The following is a 19,554-nucleotide window of genomic DNA, read 5'->3' as shown; positions in this document are numbered from 1 at the left end:
TGCTGTTGTTGTTGCTGTTACCAAGATGTGTGATTGCTGCCAAATGGCAAACAAAAAGATACATTTTCGCAGTACTTATGTCATTCATGAGTTGCTGCTGCCCAGTCTCTGACGTTTGCGGCCACAACAGTTTCCGACAGTTTGCACATGTATTTATTTAGCAATCACAATGATGTTGTTGATGATGATGCCCAATGCTCGATGATGCTGGGAGAGTCATGGGAAATGGGAATGCGAATGAAAATGGGAAAAATGGTGGGGATGAGCAATGCCAATAATATGTGATCGTGGGTAGTTTTGCTTTCGTTTTTGGGGATATGCTTATGGCGACTTTTAGTATATTATATGTTTTAAAAGGTTTGCTTATGCCAGAAGTGATTGATTACCCCAACACACACACACACACGCTCAGAGAAAAAGAGAGAGAGAGAAAGAGACATCCATAGACTTAGAAATGGCCCAATTGGGGCCCCATTCTCTTGGACCTGTTTATAACTTACACATTGCTTCATTATTTTGTAAATGAAAATGATTTTTATTTCGTGTGTGTCTGCGTTAGTGTGTGTGTGTGTTCTTCTTCCATCCTTCGTCTCCCCATTTGATGTTAGACCACTTGACTTGGACTTTTTGATGTTTGTTTTTACTTTTGGCCAGGCCCATAGCCTTTAGGCCTCACTCGCTCTTGTCGCTCACTGATCTGCAGCATTTAATTTCATTGTTGCTGTTGTTGTTGTTGTTGCGTTTTGCTATGTTTTAATTAAATTTCGCAATGCACAAACGTTGAAGAAAACATTTTGTAAATTGCATTTTATGTGCAATTTTTGTTCGACAACGTCTACCCAATGTCCCATCATCCCATCGTCTCTCCCTCTGTCCTCCAATTTCTGGCGCACATTTTAGATTAAGAGAAAGAAAAGAAAGCTGCTTGTGAGAGGGGCCAAGGGAATGTACAGATGGATAGATGGATGGATGGTGCTGCGGCTTGTTGTTTATTCGTGTGTGTGTGTGTGTGTGTGTGTGTGTTTGTTGAGTGTCTGTTGGCAAAATACAGTGCAACTAATTGCGAGTAACAAATGCCGCCTCATGTTGCTGTCGCCATGACGTTTCATCTGGTCTCCTCCGATTCGCAGACCACGATGAGTCGGCGTACCCCCAAACCTAGAGCATAGAGAGAGGAGGAGGAGGCTAGAAGTCAAATATTGCTGTAATTATTGGTAATGCCTTCGCAAAATGAAGGGCAGCAACATGTGCCCGTAGCGAGAGACACACACACAGACACATTGGCTTGACGTATTATGGGAGGAGGAGACAACATCGTGGTCTGGGTTTGGTTCTTCTCTTTTGGGCATAGTCATTCGGAATAGTTTAATGAGCTACATTTTTCCACAGTTTTTATGTTGTTGTTATTGTCGTTGTATCTAAGCAACCTTCTATCAGAAATGGATCATGATTCAATTTGCCACATACCCCAAAAAAAAGTAATAATATATTGAGTTGAGGAATTCATCAAAACTCTCTGTGAGTCAACTTAATTAATTTAATTTGAGGCTGAATTTGAATTTGTTTTGCCTTGGGGATTTATTTTATCTTTTTTTGCTCAATATTTCGTTTTTAATTCTGATGTTTGTATTAAAAACTTAATTTAAAAATTGTTGCTTTAATTTATCTTCCTAAGTTCGTAACAATGGCAACAACTGCTAAGCGAGTTCTTAAGTATTTCTTAAGGGTTTCCTCAATTGATAAAATTTTATGTTTTTGTTTCATACATTCTTTTTATTTTTATGTTGCATGAGTTTTTAAAGAAATTTTGATGACAATGTTTAAATTTAATGTCTCATGACACAACAGAAAAGTGTTTGTGACAGAATAAATAACTTTACGTGTTGAAATTGTAAATCAAAGACAATTGCCAATTAATAGAAGATTACATTATGATTATTTTGATCATTGTTATTTAAATAGTTTTCTTAAATTTAGAACTAGTTGTAATACATATATTTGTATAATATTTCATATGTTTGAAGCGTTTTTCACTAACTTATTAAGCCTTCTACAAGAAAACTATAAATAAAAAGAAGTTGAAAATGTATTTACGACATTATTTACATACGAAGTATCTAATTTATCGATTACTCTAGCACTCCCAGGTTTCAGTATTCGCAGGTTTATCAACGTCAATCCATACATCATTGAGTAGAGAGTTGTTGTTGTTGGTTGTTTTGGGACGGTCAGAGTGAATGACTAACTGACGAACTGACTGACTGACTGGCTGGCTGACTCTTGACTGTATTTTGTATATTGCTATTTATACTACCTCAATTCTTTATCTGTGATTTTGCAACTTGTGCAGTTCATTGCGACTGCGTTTCCTTCTCCTTCTCGTGCAGAGCGCGGCAATTTCTTCATCTGCTTCATGGTGCAGGCAGGCAGGCCAAGAAGCAGGCAGACGCGTTTTTATTTTGTGTGCTTCTTGTGCTTTTGTGTGTGCATATTTTGGCAAATGCATTTATATTGTATATTTGTATCTGTATCTATAGTGTATCCCTTTCCTAAATATATATATATGTACCCGATATGTGTGTGTACGTCTGCAAAATATACCGTGTGTGGGGTGCTGGGCGAGACATCGAGAGTTCTTCTGCCTCTTTCAAAGGAGGAAAAAAAAAAAACAGAAGAGGAGGAGGACCGTTTGATCGACTGAGTGCAAATTTCTCGAAGAAAAATTTATTTGTGATTTGCAATTTGCATGAACCGACGACGACATTTTGTCTATGGGACGGACAGTCAGTCGGATGGTCGAACAGTCTTTCTGTCTGTCTGTCTGTCAGCCTCTCGCTCATCGGTTCGAATTTTGGGATCCTTAGTGAAATTTTGTTGGTAATTCATCTTCATTTCGTTGCGGTTCGAGTTGAAATGCGGTGCGGTATGCAGCCGCGACACCGCCACACCCGAGCTGCGATGCGGCGGGCTATTTTCAAAACGTCGGCCGTTGCTGCTGTGCTAAAAATGTTTTCAAATGATTTTTTTCTTCAACTACGAAAATGAAGAAAAAAATACAACAAATTACAGAAATACGACTAAAAATTGTACGATATATTTTCATAGCAAAACTTACAACAGACACACGAAATAAAACATTGAAATCATTTTTAGACGCACTGCACTTAAGTCATTCCATCAACAGACAACCCTATCGACCCATCCGTCCATCAATCAATCGAATTTCTCTTTTTCTTACGAGTATATATACTCTATATATTTGTTAGACAAATGTTCATCTGGTATAATATTAAATAGGTATAATATTAGTAGGCATATTTATGTTTATGTTACAAAAGCTCAGTAACATAGACCTTTGTATTAGTTTACTTATACTCCAAAAGGAAATCAAAAGCAGTAAAATTGATTTGAGCATGAAAACATTAAAGAAATTTGAGGGATTCTTGTTATGCTTATTTCCCAAAATGAACTAAAAACCAACTAACCAAGATTAATGAAATTTGAGGGATCTTTTGCTTCTTATTTCTCAGTAGGAATATAAATAAAACAAAAATGGATATATCATTAATTACTAAACTAGGAATGAAGCCAAGAAGTCATTTCTAATTCAAAAATAATTACTAAATTACAGAGATAAACAAACAACGCCTTTAGTTTTAGTGAAAATACATCCATATTAAAGGTTTACGAATTTAGTTTCAAATATAATAAACTATTTCAATTTAATTCCATCTAAGTATTCAAATATCATTCACTGCCAACAAAGCCAACGACTGATTCGATCGAAAAAGTTCTTCCTAGAAATTATTGAAGAAAAACCTTTTCAAATTCAATAATTGTGAACTAAATACGATATCATCAGTTAAGTTATAAATAAAGTATAAATATAAACATACAGATTCATTATAGGACAATATGTTGTTCTTATTAATTCGGAGAATACTAAAAAGGGGCCAGGGGCAGACAGATCAGAAGAGAGAGAGGGTATATTTACTTCGAGGCGCCACAATTAGCATTCGATATCCGCTTTTGTAATTCAATCAACAGTCTTCACCCACTGTCGGCAGGTTTTCCCTTGTATTGGTGTGTGGGCGTCATGGAAATGAAATGAATAGAAAATAGAAAAATAATAATACAACAAAAGGAGGAAAAAAATGAGACAAAGAAATTGTGATGTATATTATTATTAAAGGAAATTTTTGACAGAAAACAAATGTTTCCTTTTGTTATATACAAAATAATATATACATGTACATAGATATTAATCGTTTCCAAGTTCTCGAAATTCCGTGGTCTTTCAGGGGGTGGCAAATGGGGGTAACTATTTGTATTGTTTGGTATTAAGAATATTAAATTACTAACTGGGGAATTCATATGTGAAATATTTTATGCATTCTTTTCTGTCTACCTTACTTATAAATATTTTGAAATACTTTCGCACTTAGTTTCGCATTGCTATGGTTAAACTGAATAGTAAATAGTAAATATAGTAAATGCATTTACCTAGTTTTTATTTCAATTTTAAACAATTTTATAGCAGTTACTTTCGTTCGATAAAAAGCCATGTTTAATGCTATATAACTGGCGATTCAATGCGCGAGTTTCTTTTATCGGATAATTCAAGCATGAAATTCAACGTTTATGTTGCTTTGAATGGATTTACGCCTGAACAGCGTCCACACAAATTATAGATATTTATTTCCAAAATCAGCATTCAGTAAACAAAATTGTCATATTTGGGCTGATGAGCACGGCCAGAGGCAACACAAGGGAAGTTATTAATGCGGAAAATGCACTGTGTGAGTGCGGTTGGTATGGTATCATCATTTCGAAATGCCATAAAAAATCCGTGTTCATCGTGACTGATTTGCGCAATAATTAGGTTCATATAAACAACGTAAAAGCTATTAGATAATTCAAATTTGAAGTAAAGCAAAATAAACTAAATGTTTAAAGGGACCACCAGTAATTTTCTGGTTAAGTTTTTTATTTTCTAGTGAAAATAAAAGAACGTCAAAAATGAGTATAAATCGAAATACTAATTTGTCCAAAATATAATCAAATCATTAGTTTTATGTAAGAATGTAAAATCTTACATTAATACCAATTATAATTATACTTATTTGTCTCTATATAATTAGTATATACCCAGCTTACAAATTAATTATTATTAACTGTCTTTATTCAGGACTTAAAGATGCACAGAAACTGAGGAAAAATATAATTTTGCTAGCCTATATAATAAGAAAATCTCACCATTTATAAAGAAAATAGAATGTACATATTAATAGAGTTTAAATACTAATGCAAAAAGGGCCATAAAGCTGACAAATGAATACAAGATAATATATTATTAAAAAGATTTAATAATATATTACCCGAGCGCAGAGTGTATTCTATTTATTTAATAAAGAGCGTCGGAAATAGCTGAGCTTTTTTGTCATAGCAAAATGAATAGTGAATGAGTGTATTGTCATAGAGCTATGACAATTATATATAGCATATATAAATTGTGGAAGCATTTAGTTATATACGTCACAAAGCGATCCATTAACCTAATTACGAAAGTCAGGTAATGAAAACAAAGCGGCGTCAGACGTCGGCAAGAGCGAGCGAGCCAGTAAAAGAAAAAAAAAAAACAAAAATAAGGTTAAGTGCAAAAAATTAAGTACATTTCACTCTGAGCTGAAAAAAAAAACCAAATGCAACACAAATGTAAAGGAAATGAAAAAACATAGTTAGCTAGCTCTAACTTACTGAAAGAATGCTGAAGAAAATGAAGGAAAAGTGAACTTAAAGCAAAAGTTTTAAACACAAAATGAATGCTAATTTCTTAATGATTAGTCGAGAGACAAAGAGAGAGACAAAGCTAACCAAAAGGTGTGATGAGTGAAAAAATTTGCAAAATGTGTGCAGATTAAAGGGGAAAGTCAAATTGGATGCATACATATAGATTTTGCCATTACCGCAACCACCTCCTGACTAACTAACTATATCTCTCTGCATTGCGTTAGTACGTGCCTACAACACTAGTTGTCGTCTAGTATATGTCTATATGTATTTGTCTATTGGTGAGTTAATTAACGTTGATATCTACGGCATTTTGGTGTCAAGTCTACCAGGCCAAAATACACACACCAAATTTGTAGATGTTTGCGTGTGTGTGTGTGAGTGTGTAGCACCTGACCGACCAACTCATCTTTCACTTCTCTGTAGCCACCGCCGTCGCACCTGTGACTAGACCTAGAGAGACCCGAAAATTGAAATTCACTTCACAGTGCCTGCAACCCAAAAACCGCTCAGTCCGTTTTAGCTTTTCCCCCTTCTATGTCTTCATATTGATTGACACAAGAACGTGACATGTACATGGTTCACCCAAATTCCGCAATTTATTTATAGAGGGTAGGAAAAAAATAAATAACAACAGAAACAACGAAAAAAAATGCAAGAAAATATTATGAATTTAAGTTTAAGCTAACTGCCAAACAATATTTTTTTTCATCAACTCTGACAGCGTCAATTAACGTGGAAAAATTATACAAAACTTAATGTTTTGACTCAAGTTTTCTAGCCCAAACATCTTAGATTTTCATTTTCACCACCCCAAATAAAAATGAAAAACAAAAACTTAAAATTAAAGTATGTTTAATTATGAATTTAGAAGAAAATAAGATGTTTGAAATAACTTGATGATTGAGTATATTAAACTGCAAGAGAAAAGCAAAATATTTAGTCTGGCAAGGTGAGGAAGTGGTTGTTGCACTTTATAAATAGGCCTGAAATTTTTCAATCATGGCTTTTACTCTCTTATTAGAAATCGAATATGAAACCTGTTTTAGGGTTAACTTGGGTCGATAACATATCGACAATAATAGTAGAAAAAATCTACAAAAATAACATTTTCGTCATATTAGTTAACGACAATCACTTCGAGCAGTATTAACCTCCAAAGATCGTTTCAATGCCCTGATTTCAGCAATTATCTGACTCAAAAAAGAGAGAAAAAAGCCATCGAAATTCATTTTGCTTTTAAGCCAACTAAGCCGAAGTAAAACTCCTGAAATATTAACATAAATATTTGATCGAAGTGCAGATCTACCTTTCAGTAGTGCTGGAGAGAGAGGGAGAAAACAGAAATATATTTGAAGTAGGTCTCCACTAAGCCAACGACTAGGAAATAGATTAAATAGAGAGACAATAAATGTGTGTAGTATCGATGTAAAGAAATCTGAAAGGATTATACTGTAGACCAATTTAAATTAAAGCAAAGAACTTAGTTTCATGAAAGTTATCCCTAAATAAAAAGAAATATAATTACTAGAAACTCTTGAATTTCCCTATGGTTTAACCTATTTGATTCACTTACTTCGATTACTCACCAGGAACTAGAAACAGAAAAAAATCCTTCTTTTTGAATATTTAAATAATCATTTGATTTGGTCTAGAATTTACTACACTTGACTAGTCTCACACATCCTCATAACAATATGCAAATAAATGAGACACTTGCACTTACAAATAAATGTGAAATGTAAAACTATAGAGTAAAAGGGGGAAGAAAAAACACACTCATCACATACCACTCCACACATACACACATATGGTAACCATATTTATACATACTATAAATCCTATTATTGATCAATCTGTTGCTATATACCTGTACTCTATACTATTGCCGACCCACTTTTCACCCTTCTATCTCTCCCTCTCTCACAACTTTATACAAAACTATACTTATATATATATATTATGTATGTATTACTTCTTACAGTCCACACAACAACAGAATCAGCAGCAAGCACTTATGAACAAGTCAAATGACGACCTACGGAGAAAGCGTCCAGAGACTACACGGCCAAATCACATTCTACTGTTCACCATCATAAATCCCTTCTATCCCATCACAGTTGTAAGTACACCATATACAAACTAAAACTAAAACTAAACTTAACTACTACTACTAGTCCATACAAATATATATTTTGTGTAGAGCATTTAGAGATTCGCCTAGTTTATATATATATATAGATGATTCCTATTCAGCTGGGCTACTCTACTCGACGTGTTGGAAGTGAGTTTTATGGAGAAAGATGGAATTAAATAAAATCTATTGCAATTTGTAGGGCACAAATAAAAAATAAGAAGAGAAAACTCCTCTTGTCACACACTTGAGCAGAGCTCAACTCTGTTGATGTATTTTTGTATCTATATCTCTTTTTAGACGCTCTGCCGCCTCTGTCCTGATGATGTTTTTTTTTCCTAGATAGATGGAAAGATGCTTCTCCATTGGCTTAGCAAAGTGTTGATTGTGTGTGTGTTTGTGTGTTCGTTGTGGTCTTTTGGCCTTGCCTTTTGTGGTATTTTGCTGCCTTATCACAACATTTGATACTTTTTAGCTACAAAATGTGGCTCAATGTTGTGTGTGTTAGTTGTTGGGGACAAGAAATAACAGACAACAAGTGTGAAATGTATTTGTCTGTGTGTGTGTGGTTAGAATCTCTTTAGATCTATAGTATGAGGATAAGTGTTTAGCTTGAGTGCATTGTTGGACGTGCAACAACCTGCAACCGGCAACCAGCAACAGCTACGACAATTACAAAAACAATGCAACTATACATAGAGAGGAAAAAAAATGCATAAAGTACTTAAGTGTGTGCCGTGTTGTAAAAACGTGCGAAACGAACATACAGAGCAGAGATACACACACATTTAACGTCTATGAATTTGGCAGATATTTCATTTTTGCAGTCCAAAAGACGAATTTCTTATGCTCTGCCAGAAAACTAACAACCAAGTCTGAATTCTTCTATAACTTAATTTTAATTTGTCAATAGTGATTTATCGTTATCGACATTAAAGTGTTCAGTCTTATCACTAATTTTTGGGCTATTAATGCATTGTCACCTAAGTCAGATTTGTATTTAATATTTTATTTATAATAGCCAAACCTATTATTAGTGAATATAACCTTTTTGGTTCAAGAACTTGTCTTAAAGGTTGAGGCTTAAATTTTCATGTATTTTACCATATTCTGGTGCTTTATATTCAATGTATAGAAATATCTTATTTGAAATACAAGATCCTTTCAGGATGCCTTTGTATAAATTTTGATAAATTTGTATGAAAGCTTTCATCAATGGAGTATTAGCTATTGAGGCATTTTTCCATTAAATTTTGAAAAGATATTTAGTTTAGTTGAAGAAAATGCAATTTGTACATAAAGAAAGTTCTTATGGTAAACAAATATAATTAGTTTTCAGTCTAAATGAAGTTTTAAGTATTAAGTTTATATATGTACTATATTCGGCTCGGAAGGGGATAATGATTGAATATCAAGGATAAAAACAACACAGTTTATGGATAGATTGTAGTTATAGTTCTAGTAAATCGTTTGGCTTTCAAATGGAAAACTTTTGATGAGCTCAAATATAAATAAGCTCGAAAAATGAAAAGTGCAATTTTTTGTTGTTTTTTTTTTTGTTTGGTATAGACGATCACGAATGTTTTCATTTTGCGCATATTGTTATGCTTGGGATATGAAAATCAAAGCAATCCAAAATGTTATTCTTCTCTATGCTCTAACCCTCTTCTGTGTCGCTCTGTGCACAGGATATATTCACATGCAACATGCATCGAGGCACACACACACATACACACACACTTTGTTGTTGGCCCATACTGACACAGTTTATTGTCTTTTTAGCAAAGGCAAAAAACAGAAACCTAACAAAAATGCGGAAACGTTTTTACTGTTTGAGAAGAAGCAAAAAAAGGAGATTGCAGTGGGGTAGCAGAAAGGAAAGAGGTTTTAAAAGTAAGAGACGTGGTGGTCCTGGTGTGTGTATGTTTTATATACGTACATACATATATGCCCAGGCAATTGTATTTTCCAACACTTGAGCCGAGAGCGAGCGTAGTGGAACATAAAATCCTGTGAAGTGGAAAACATGCAGCATAAAAACTGCAAACTGTAAACTGAAGAACTGAAAACTGAAAAACTGAAATTATTTGTGTGTATATGTATATGTTGCCGGTTGCATTTGGGTTTGGCTTTTGGGCCACTGCTTGCTCGCTCGCTCGGTTGGTTGGTAGCTCTGTGGATCTGTGGATAAAGCCATAGCCTCCTCAGACAGCCCAGACATGTTAATTCGTATCCTACAAAATGGCTGCTGCTACTGTCTCTTTGCTTTGCAAAAGTGTGGTAAGAGGTGAGGTGGGAGCCGTCTTTACTTTTTTTTTTTTTTTTTTTAACCATTACTATTTGTTGTTGGTATAGTTGTTGTTTTTTGATGGGCGGCATTATTGTCCAACTTGCTGGATTTATCCACAAGCCAAGAGTGAGAGAGAGACCCAGAGAGATTTTTCAACGGCTTTTCACTCGCTCTGCTCTGTGTGTGCTCCTTCTCATAAATCTTTTTGTTGACTTAAGTCATTCGTCGTTCTGGCGCTCTCCTGCGAGAGTATGTTTGTCCTGGAATTAAGCAGTCCCATTTTTGCCTTTATGTGGAACAAATTAAAAAGGCTTGAGAACCAACCGCCTCCTTCTCCCCCTGCCTTTATCCATGTAAGTCATCCTGACTGCATTTTTTTACGTTGTTTTTTTCCCCTCTTCTTCTTTTTGATTAAGCTTTATTGTGTAATCTTCGAAATAAAGCTGCAAACAGCTTAAGTGCAGCTCCCAGCTTTATTTTATTGCCTCAGCTGATCACACGATGTAAGGGAATGGAATGTGACGGAAATTATTTCTCAATGGCCCATGAATATATTTTAAAATATGAAGCAAAATGCTTTGAGATCGTAAAAATCAAAATGATCACTTATTGATTGTTATAGGAGACATTTTTGGTATCAAATGATCCAGATTCCAAGTTATTTCATTTTAAAATTTCTAAAATTTGTTTTTTAAATCTGATGATGACTAGATATAAAAGAGGATAACTTTCTACCTACTAAGTGGTAGTTTTTAGCAGGAAACTAACATTAAATATACTAGTTTCTACTAGAAACTTTCTAAGATTTTTCAAAATTTGAATTATATTAAAGCAGACTTCAAAAAATTTTAATTAGTGATGCAAAAGTCTATTCGCAAATCAAAATTAAAGAAAAAGAAACGAACTATTAAATTATTTAGTTAACTGAAATTAAGAAATTCTTTTAATTGATTTAATGGGAACTTCAATTCTTTTTGAATCTTGACTTATAAAGCTTGAAAATTTATTATTTTTGGCGGCTTTTTCTTTGATTGATGTCAAACATTTTGCTTGCTGGCTCGGAATTCTAAGTCATTACATTTGAAAGGCCTATAGATCCAATATATCTATACAGAATCTTAATGAAAACCCCACAAATGAATTGTAAAAAAACTAAGATTAGACTAAATAGTACTTCAAAAATAACTAAGTCAAGTCCTTTCAATAAAAAGTATTTACAAGCCTCAAGAGCTTCTTCTTCGTTTAAATAACTAAATAGGTTTAATTAGGAGACTTTACGCTCATTATACCCTTGCAAAAAGGGTATATTAATTTTGGTCAAAAGTGTGCAACGCATAGAAGGAAGCATCTCCGACCATATAAAGTATATATATTCTTGATCAGCTCGACGAGACGAGTTCAAATAGCCATGTCCGTCCGTCCGTCCGTCCGTCCGTCCGTCCGTCCGTCCGTCCGTCCGTCTGGATCAACGCAAACTCCTCCTAGACCGTAAGAGCTACAGAGCTGAAATTTTGCATGTAGGCTTGTATATACTGCAGGCGTTGTATATCTCGGATTCAGCCGGATCGGATCACTATATCATATAGCTCCCATACAAATGGCAAAGTCACGAACAGTGACTTTTCTTAATAACTTCGTTATTTTCTGAGCGATTGTCGTGAATTTCAATATTGGTGAGTTAATTACACATATAAACGACTATGCCAAATTTGATCAAGATCGGGTGACTATATCATATAGCTCCCATAGGAACGATCTTTCGAAAACAGTGACTTTGGTGAATAACTTCGTTACTTTTGACGCGATTGCTTTCAAAGTAAACATTTGTTAGTTTAATATATCTGTTAATGATTGTGCCAAATTTGATAAGGATCGGGTAACTATATCATATAGCTCCCATAGGAACGATCGGTGGAAAACAGTGACTTTCATCAATAACTCCGTTATTTCCTATGTAGGCCGTTCTTTCGCAAACATTAGCCTTTTTAGCTTAAACGTTTTTCCACTTTTGATGGCTATAGGTAAGGAAAGAGTTACCAAAAATGTTGCAAGGGTATACAAACTTTGACGCGGTCGAAGTTAGCCCCGGCCCTCTGGTTTTATTTTAAAACATCATCAAAGATCTGTTGTGGTAATTCTTAAAAAGTTTGCGCATTTTCGAAGCGCTAATCATAAAATTAAAAAACCTATCTGAATAAACTACTTTAAAATGATCAATAGTTTAAGAGTGTATCTCCACATCCTAATAAGAAAATGTTAGCACACACCGAAGTAACTTTTAGTAAAAATTTATACACTTTCTTTTCTTGGTTTCAAGGACTTTTGCTTTTTTTGTTTTAAGAAATTTTGGTAGTTCCGGGCACGTAGCCAACGTTCCATCATACGCTTGAACTAGCTTTAGTTTAACTAATCGTAAACTAAACGACCTCTAATAGCATTTAGAAGTTTTGTCAACAATGCAGACACACTCCCCCCTCACTCAAGGCGGCCCTTACTGATGAGATGAGATGGTTGATGGTTGAAAACTAAAGTGAACTCTGTGCTCAAGTTTTTTCCACTACCATGCGCCTTCCTTGTTTGCTCCTTCTACTCATTTCCGTCAGATAACGGCATAGAGAAGAAGAATAACAAAATGCAATGGGGATAAGATTAAAAACTTTTTAATAAGACGACACTAAAAGCATCAAAGAAAATTTTTTGTGTTGTTTCACACATGCATTGAATACATACACACACACACATATGTCGGTGTAGTAGTAGAAGTCGACATTGTAGCCAAGTTAGAGAAAACTTTTTTGGCCAAAATGCTAGCTCTCGACGAGCAGCATCCTTGTAAGCCAAGTTAAAGTTTAACCGAGAAAAAAATGCAATAAAAGTGAGTATTAGCTTAGCAGCTTGGCAGCTGAACAAGAGACGGAAGAGAGGACAACAATGCTCAATAATATATTAAGGAAAGTCAAAAAGGGGAAGGAGAGAAGTGGATGCAAATGTTTCAGCCCTGACCCAACCCCAGGCCAAACAACAACTTGGTTAGAGGCTGGTCTGTGGGGGCATATGGCATATGTAAAACCTCCTCTTTGAAGCAGCTTATCAGAACGATGTTCGACTTTGTTGCAGAAGCAAAAAAAGAACGGCAGCAGCACTAGGAAGGCAGTCAGCTATAAGCCAAAGCCCTGGAATGCAACGCGGCAGCTGCAGATTTTGCAATATGTGTGACACATGCTGCCACAGCTAGAAGTCAGGCGACCAACCATAATGCGTAGCCAGCTAAAAGCCAACAGCAGGGGTAGAAAAGCGGAAAAAAAAAGAAAATGCATGACAAAGAACACATAGAACGAAGGACGTGCGGTAGAAACTGACTAAAGCCATGTGGGGACGAGAAGGACTCCCTAAACCAAAGAAAAACCCTTGCTTTTGCTCCTTCGCTGCTTCCGCCCCTCCCCATTCCTCCATTCTCCATTAGATATTGTGACGGCGGCGGTGGGTTGGAAAGAAGAGTTCTTGCCTCGTGGCAACAGCAGTTTTCAATAATGCAAGTTTGAAGACTCCTGCCGCGCATTGTATTGCATTTTGTTTATGCATGCGCCCATCAAAGATGGCAAATATCCACCAAAATGGAGAAGGTAGAACGTGGTAGATGTGAAATGAGGACACATACAGGTTGAGTTTTTCTTTTTCTTCTCTGTTTCTCCTAGCACTTTGACAAATCGATGAGGCGGTTTTCTCGCTCACGTTTATGTGTTTTTTATGGCTGTGACACAAAATCGCACATAAAAATTTTGGAGCATATGCTGAATAGATTATGAAAAGGGTTTCTTTTTTGCCTCAAAAGAGGTCTGTTTTAGGGCTTACCACTTTGTTTTGATTGGTTTGAGGTCTTTTTGGCAAAAAAGCTCTTTAAAGTATTACCCATTTATATTATGACTTCATGGATCTTTATTCACAATTATAATTTTGGTCTTTTCACAATAAAAGTTAAGATACGGAGTATTAGGAAGGAAGTTAGGAAGAAAGTAAGTAGTTATTGTAGTTCTTGGTTTCTTTCTGTCACACTTTTTCACACAACATGTAAAGAAGTAGTATTAGTAGCAGTATCAGTAGTAGATAGAGGGAGAAATATCGACTATTTTTTTTCATTTGGTGTATTAGGCAATTCGTTACCCAAAAGACGAAATAGAAGATTTGGAAAGCATTTTATGTCATTTTTAGTCAATTGTCCATGTTTATACATTCCCGAAAAGAGCTGTATGAAGAGAGAGGGCGAGAGTTGACTGTTTGCAATTTCTCAAGCACTTTGTTCTCTTACCATTTCTCTAAAATTAGAGCTATCAACTTCCTTGGCTCTTTGCTTACGCCAACTCTTTTGTTTCTCCTCCTCCGAGTCACTTATAGTGTCGGGTGACCAATTGGGTTCTGTTTTCATATTGATTTCAGGAGATGATGGATTAATTTTCTTCGAACTACGTTTAGTGAGGTGAGGCGACGTTGGTGGTTCTCTAGATTTGCCGCCCTCTAGACGTGAGTCTTCAGTTTTTGGTTTCTTAATGCCATGTCGCTGCACAAACTGGGCATCCCACTGGGCCTCCATATCGAGCATATGCTGGCGTCTTACACGATGGCTAGTGGCATGACGCTGCTGAAGTTGCGTCTGATGTTTGCGTCGCTTCTGTTTTGTGGAGACACCGGCTTTATACTTGCTGGAACCCTTCATCGGGACCACAGTTTGCCATATGCCTATGTGTTCCTTGGCAATATTGGGTATAAGTAGCTGCTCTTTATGACGTTGTATATCCTTGGCTATAATGGCACGTTTGCGAGCTGCCTGGGCCTCCTCTCGGCAGCGTAATTTTTCCTGTGCCAATACCGGATTAAAGCGCGGTATCTCTTGACGGCGTTGATTTTGATGGTTTTGCTTTTGGAGTTCCTCCATTTTTATTTTCTGTTCGACTCGGCGCTTTTGTATTTGCATATGGGTGTGCCTTACGCGATTCTTACTCGACGCTGTCTCGGCAAACATGACAATATTTTTGGTCTGGTCATAGAACTTGCAATAATAGTTGACCTTCTCTGATTCTCTTGGCGGCATAATGCGACGATAGTTACCCAAATGGCTCTCCTCCCAAGCGATTTGCTGGGCCAATGCTCCAATGGAACACGCCTGTTTTGCATCAGTCCCACCAGCCTCTCGTTGCGGAACTTGAGGTGCTTGATTGGCCGACTTACGATTGTAAACCTGTTTCATTAGCCTCTCGCGCAATGTAATGCGATCTTCGCGTATGATCTGTTCTTTATCTACCAATGCTGTGGCCAGTAGATTGAGCGTATCTCTGATCAAAGGACGTTTGACCTCTGTATCGACAGGTTCATCTGCACACAGACTCGGTGTATGATTGACCTCTAGTATATAGGGTTTAAGTTTCCAATCAACTAGAATATCAAAGCCAAGCAATTGAAAGCTCGCCTGGATCTTGTCATGTTTGGGAAAGCAAGCATTATAATTGTGCCTGAGCACTGGCCAGGCACTGATGACCGTTTTAATGATGGCATCGTCCACACTGGCCCAGAACTCGGCTTTATCGTAATTGTGGGCCACAAGCCATTTATTGAATGCACTGAGTTTTCGCTTTGAACCACACTCTGTGCCATTGCCCAGATCGTATTGTGAATTGCGGCGATTCAGGCAGTAATTGGTCAAATGCATAAACACATTGTTACTATTACCAGTTGTGGGTGGAACATATTTGTGGGTGGCAAAACGTGCCAGGCCTTCGTTATAGACAAAAATGCGCAAAGGATCCACTGAGGTGATGAGTGTATAGACACGCAGATCAAATTTGTAGCCATCGATCAGAAGGGGCTATAGACAAGAAAGAAAGGTTAAACAATTATCTTGGTGTTTCTTTGGACTCACCTTCTCAATATATGTCTGACAGATGAGCTTCTCCCGCTTGCCAATGGTGCGTAAATCGGTGGTTACCTTAATACCTCGACCCTGACCCGATGAATACGGCTTTAGAATATACGTGCGTTTATGTCTGCTGGCATAGATGGCCACGTCGTAGGCACTATTGAGAAATAGTGGGATTAAAGAAGAGGTTACCCCAGTTTTCGACGTCAATACACTTACTCCGTGGGCATTAGCCAGGTTTTGGGAAATATGCGATAATCCCCTGGATACATTTTTAGCATGCGATTCAGATTGCGTGATAGCAAATCTTTGCGGCATATTTCCATCATGCCTGGAAAATGATTGATCTGCTGGAAACGCTTCATGTTCTTAAGCAAATCATGATGAGGTGTGGAATCCGACCATTGGATATTCCACAATCTATGTTCGGGCACATGTTGAAAGCCCATGTTCTTTGAGATTCTCGAGACGAGGGCAAAGCGTGTATTCTCCACACAGATGCTCAGACGCACCGCTCGAATGCTGGGCATAATATCAGTGCCCTCTAGATGCAATTGTTTGGGTGGCTCTTTCATCACATCATAACAAATGGCATCCAACTCCGGAGATCCTGGCAACTGGTTGTTATCCTGTGTATGATCCTCTGTAATGACCATAATGCGATTGATTTTTGGTGCTTTGGGCCGCCATCTGGGTTGTTTAGGACCTTCGACAGCTTTTGGTGGTGGCTCACAGGATTGTAATTGTATATGCCGCAAGGGACTGACAGTGTTTGACTTGTGACGCCGCTTTTTCTTATCACCAGATAGCACATAGACACTCTCGCGTCGATACACAGTACCAAGTTTGTGACGTTTATCGGATACCGATAGATTCTTTTGAGCTTCAAAATATCGTGTATACGGATTATAAAATTTTTCCAATTTCGAATTTTTTCTGGTAGGCATCTAAATGTCTGGCACAACGAAAGGGTTAGAAAGGGCTGATGGATGGTGATGATGATATGGATCTTGTATTGTCCTCCAAATATATATCTTTAATGCCACTTTCAATTTGACCAATGCAAAAACAAAAAAAAAATCAGAAATAATATAAAGAAACACTTTGAATTTTGACACTAAACAGTTTGTTTGCATTGTTTATTGATTAAAATTGTTAAATCATTTGTTTAAGGCAAGAAGTTGTTGTTAATTTTTATACCATACACCCATAGGGTGAAATGGTATATTAAAGTCGTCAAAATGTATGTAACAGGCAGAATGAAGCATCTCCGACCCCACAAAGTATATATATTCTTGATCAGGATCAACAACCGAGTCGATCTAGCCATGTCCGTCCGTCTGTCCGTCCGTCCGTCTGTCCGTCTGTCCGTATGAACACCTAGATCTCGGAGACTGTAAGAGCTAGAGCCACCAAATTTGGTATGTAGACTCGTGTAGTATGTAGAGTGATCAAGTTTATTTCAAATTTTTGCCACGCCCCTTTCCGCCCCCGCAATTTAAAAAAAGCGTTTATCTCAAAAACTATTCCAGCTAGAGACACCATATTTGGTATGTATATTCGCTTAGTAAATGCACACATTTTGTATGTGTAAAAATTTTGCCACGCCTTTTTCCGCCCCCGTAATTTGAAAAACTTGATTATCTCCCGTACTTTTTTACCTTATGCAATCAAATTTGACACACTTAAATTTAATACTAATATCTAGCAAAATACCAAATTTGATCAAAATCGGACAAAAAACAGTCGAGTTATACATATAAACGTTTTTCCATAAGGCCGGAGTTGGCCGTTGGCTGGTGGGGGCGCTAGGGTGCTCGTATGATTGAGTGAGCGAGATACTAAGATATGCTTGTAAAAAGCATGTGAAAATGCATTTGTTTAATAAAGTTGAAATATTTGCTTCACTGGTGTATGGTATACCGAAGTCGGCGAGACGACTTACTTACTTCATTACTTATTTTTTTGTATTACTCTCTACAAGTAGAGTAAAAATGTTCGTGTTTATCCTTGAACTCGTTCTCTTAGATCGATTAATTTTTTTTATTGAATGCCCTTAAAATTCTCAACTTGTTTAAGCACATGTTTGGAAATTAAAGGATTACTTAGTCGAAAACAAACATAAAGTTAGTTTTTCAAGAACGTTTAATTCTTTTTTGTGTGTTTTAAGTAATATTTTCATTCCATTAAAATTCTCAACTGGCTTAAGGTCAAAACAAGGTTTGGCATTTCGATTTTATTGCACTATGTTGATAGGAGGCATTTTAATTTGATGTAATTTGTAGTTTGTCTCTTATTTGGGTTTTGTCTCTTCATTTTTTGCTATCATCTAACATCAACCACAGCTGCCACCGCACCTTTGCCTTTACATTGAATCATCATCAATAGTAATATGTCAAGTGCTTGTTATTTTTTCAACTCAATGGCATCTGTAGTATCGCCTTCTTGATTACCAAAGTCGCGGCCATAAAACAAAAAACCGCCAATTCCAGCTTGTGCAATATGGTTTGAAACCCCGAACACCTTGCGACAATTGATACGCCTTGGTGGCCACATATACATATGTGGAAAGATATGTATGTACATACATATGCATGCTCCGCGATTTAGCATTTATCTCAGCTTAGTCTAGAGTGAGTGAGTGGCTCATTAACCGCAGCTTAATCAGGTTTTAGGTTTCTGTGGTTATTAGTTCAGGCAACTCAATGTCGAAAAAAAGCGCACACAGCACTTGTGAATGTCAGTAGTTTGGTTGTTGGTCCTACGCATGGTTAAATCTATGAAATAAGCACAAAAACAAATTCGCTTTAGTCGACTCATTGTCATACCCTTTCTGGTAAAGTCTAATAATTTGATAGAAGAGTATTTTCAAATCGAGACCTTGTCTTTAGTTTGTTGAAATGTTTTAGGCAATGGGTGTGTGTGTGATCATGTGTTCACCCACTTCCATTTGTAAAAAAGCAATTTAGATTATGGCTGCAAGTAATAAATGGTGGCACTCGTTGTTGCAACTGTTGCTGCTGCTGGTTCTTGTTGTCATATTATTGTCAAAAGCTTGCCTCAATTTGCATTTCGGTGTTACGGATTTTTACACCCACAATGGGGCACAAATGAATGGGGCAACGGCGAAGCAGAGCATCGAAGCGTATAATTTGTCAAGTTTATTTGGTTGAGCAGCGTTTTCGTTTCGGGGTTTTGGGTTAGGAGAGATATCTGTCCCTCTATCTATCTCTCTCAATCTATTACTCTGTCCCACTCTCTAATTGGCTGTAGCTGGACTTGGTTTCTGTTGTTGTTGTCTATTTGCTTTTGTTTTGCAGCTAATTATGCGCCCGCTTTGTCGCTGTAGGTAAATAAACAAACAAAAAAAAAAAAAAAAACAATGAGATGAATGGGCAAAGAGAAAAGTGTTGGCAACTTTTCTGCATTTAA

At 36.6% G+C, this 19,554-nt stretch overlaps 2 protein-coding genes across 15 annotated transcripts in view; one reads left to right on the top strand and one right to left on the bottom strand.

The window, feature by feature from the left end:
- Window positions 1-19,554, top strand: part of LOC6640790 (heterogeneous nuclear ribonucleoprotein L) — a 146,011-nt gene that overhangs the window by 29,812 nt on the left and 96,645 nt on the right. For all 14 annotated transcript variants that reach the window (XM_023174968.2, XM_023174961.2, XM_023174962.2 and 11 more), the window contains exon 2: window positions 7,775-7,912. In XM_023174968.2, the coding sequence (XP_023030736.1) occupies window positions 7,775-7,912 (138 nt within the window). The remainder of the gene's footprint in view (window positions 1-7,774; window positions 7,913-19,554) is intronic.
- Window positions 14,133-17,264, bottom strand: LOC6640845 (tubulin polyglutamylase TTLL13). The gene is made up of 4 exons (XM_023174960.2): window positions 16,342-17,264; window positions 16,126-16,279; window positions 14,521-16,071; window positions 14,133-14,457 (listed from the first exon to the last, which is right to left on the bottom strand). Exons 1-4 carry the CDS (start codon window positions 17,067-17,069, stop codon window positions 14,338-14,340), a joined length of 2,553 nt encoding a protein of 850 aa, XP_023030728.1. The 5' UTR covers window positions 17,070-17,264; the 3' UTR covers window positions 14,133-14,337.

The sequence above is a fragment of the Drosophila willistoni genome (genome assembly GCF_018902025.1).
Source record: "Drosophila willistoni isolate 14030-0811.24 chromosome 2L unlocalized genomic scaffold, UCI_dwil_1.1 Seg168, whole genome shotgun sequence".
NCBI classification, from domain to species: Eukaryota; Metazoa; Arthropoda; class Insecta; order Diptera; family Drosophilidae; genus Drosophila; species Drosophila willistoni.
The sequence above is the reverse complement of the archived record's forward strand: the minus strand, read 5'-3'. Positions and strand labels throughout refer to the sequence as shown.

Bases quoted from the DNA above. Each gene is read 5' to 3' on its own strand.
- LOC6640845 (XM_023174960.2), bottom strand. From the start codon at position 17,069: ATGCCTACCAGAAAAAATTCGAAATTGGAAAAATTTTATAATCCGTAT. The intron at 16,280-16,341 runs GTAAGTGTATTG...ATTTCTCAATAG, and splicing joins ACCTGGCTAATGCCCACGGA to TGCCTACGACGTGGCCATCT. The intron at 16,072-16,125 runs GTGAGTCCAAAG...TCTTGTCTATAG, and splicing joins GTCAGACATATATTGAGAAG to CCCCTTCTGATCGATGGCTA.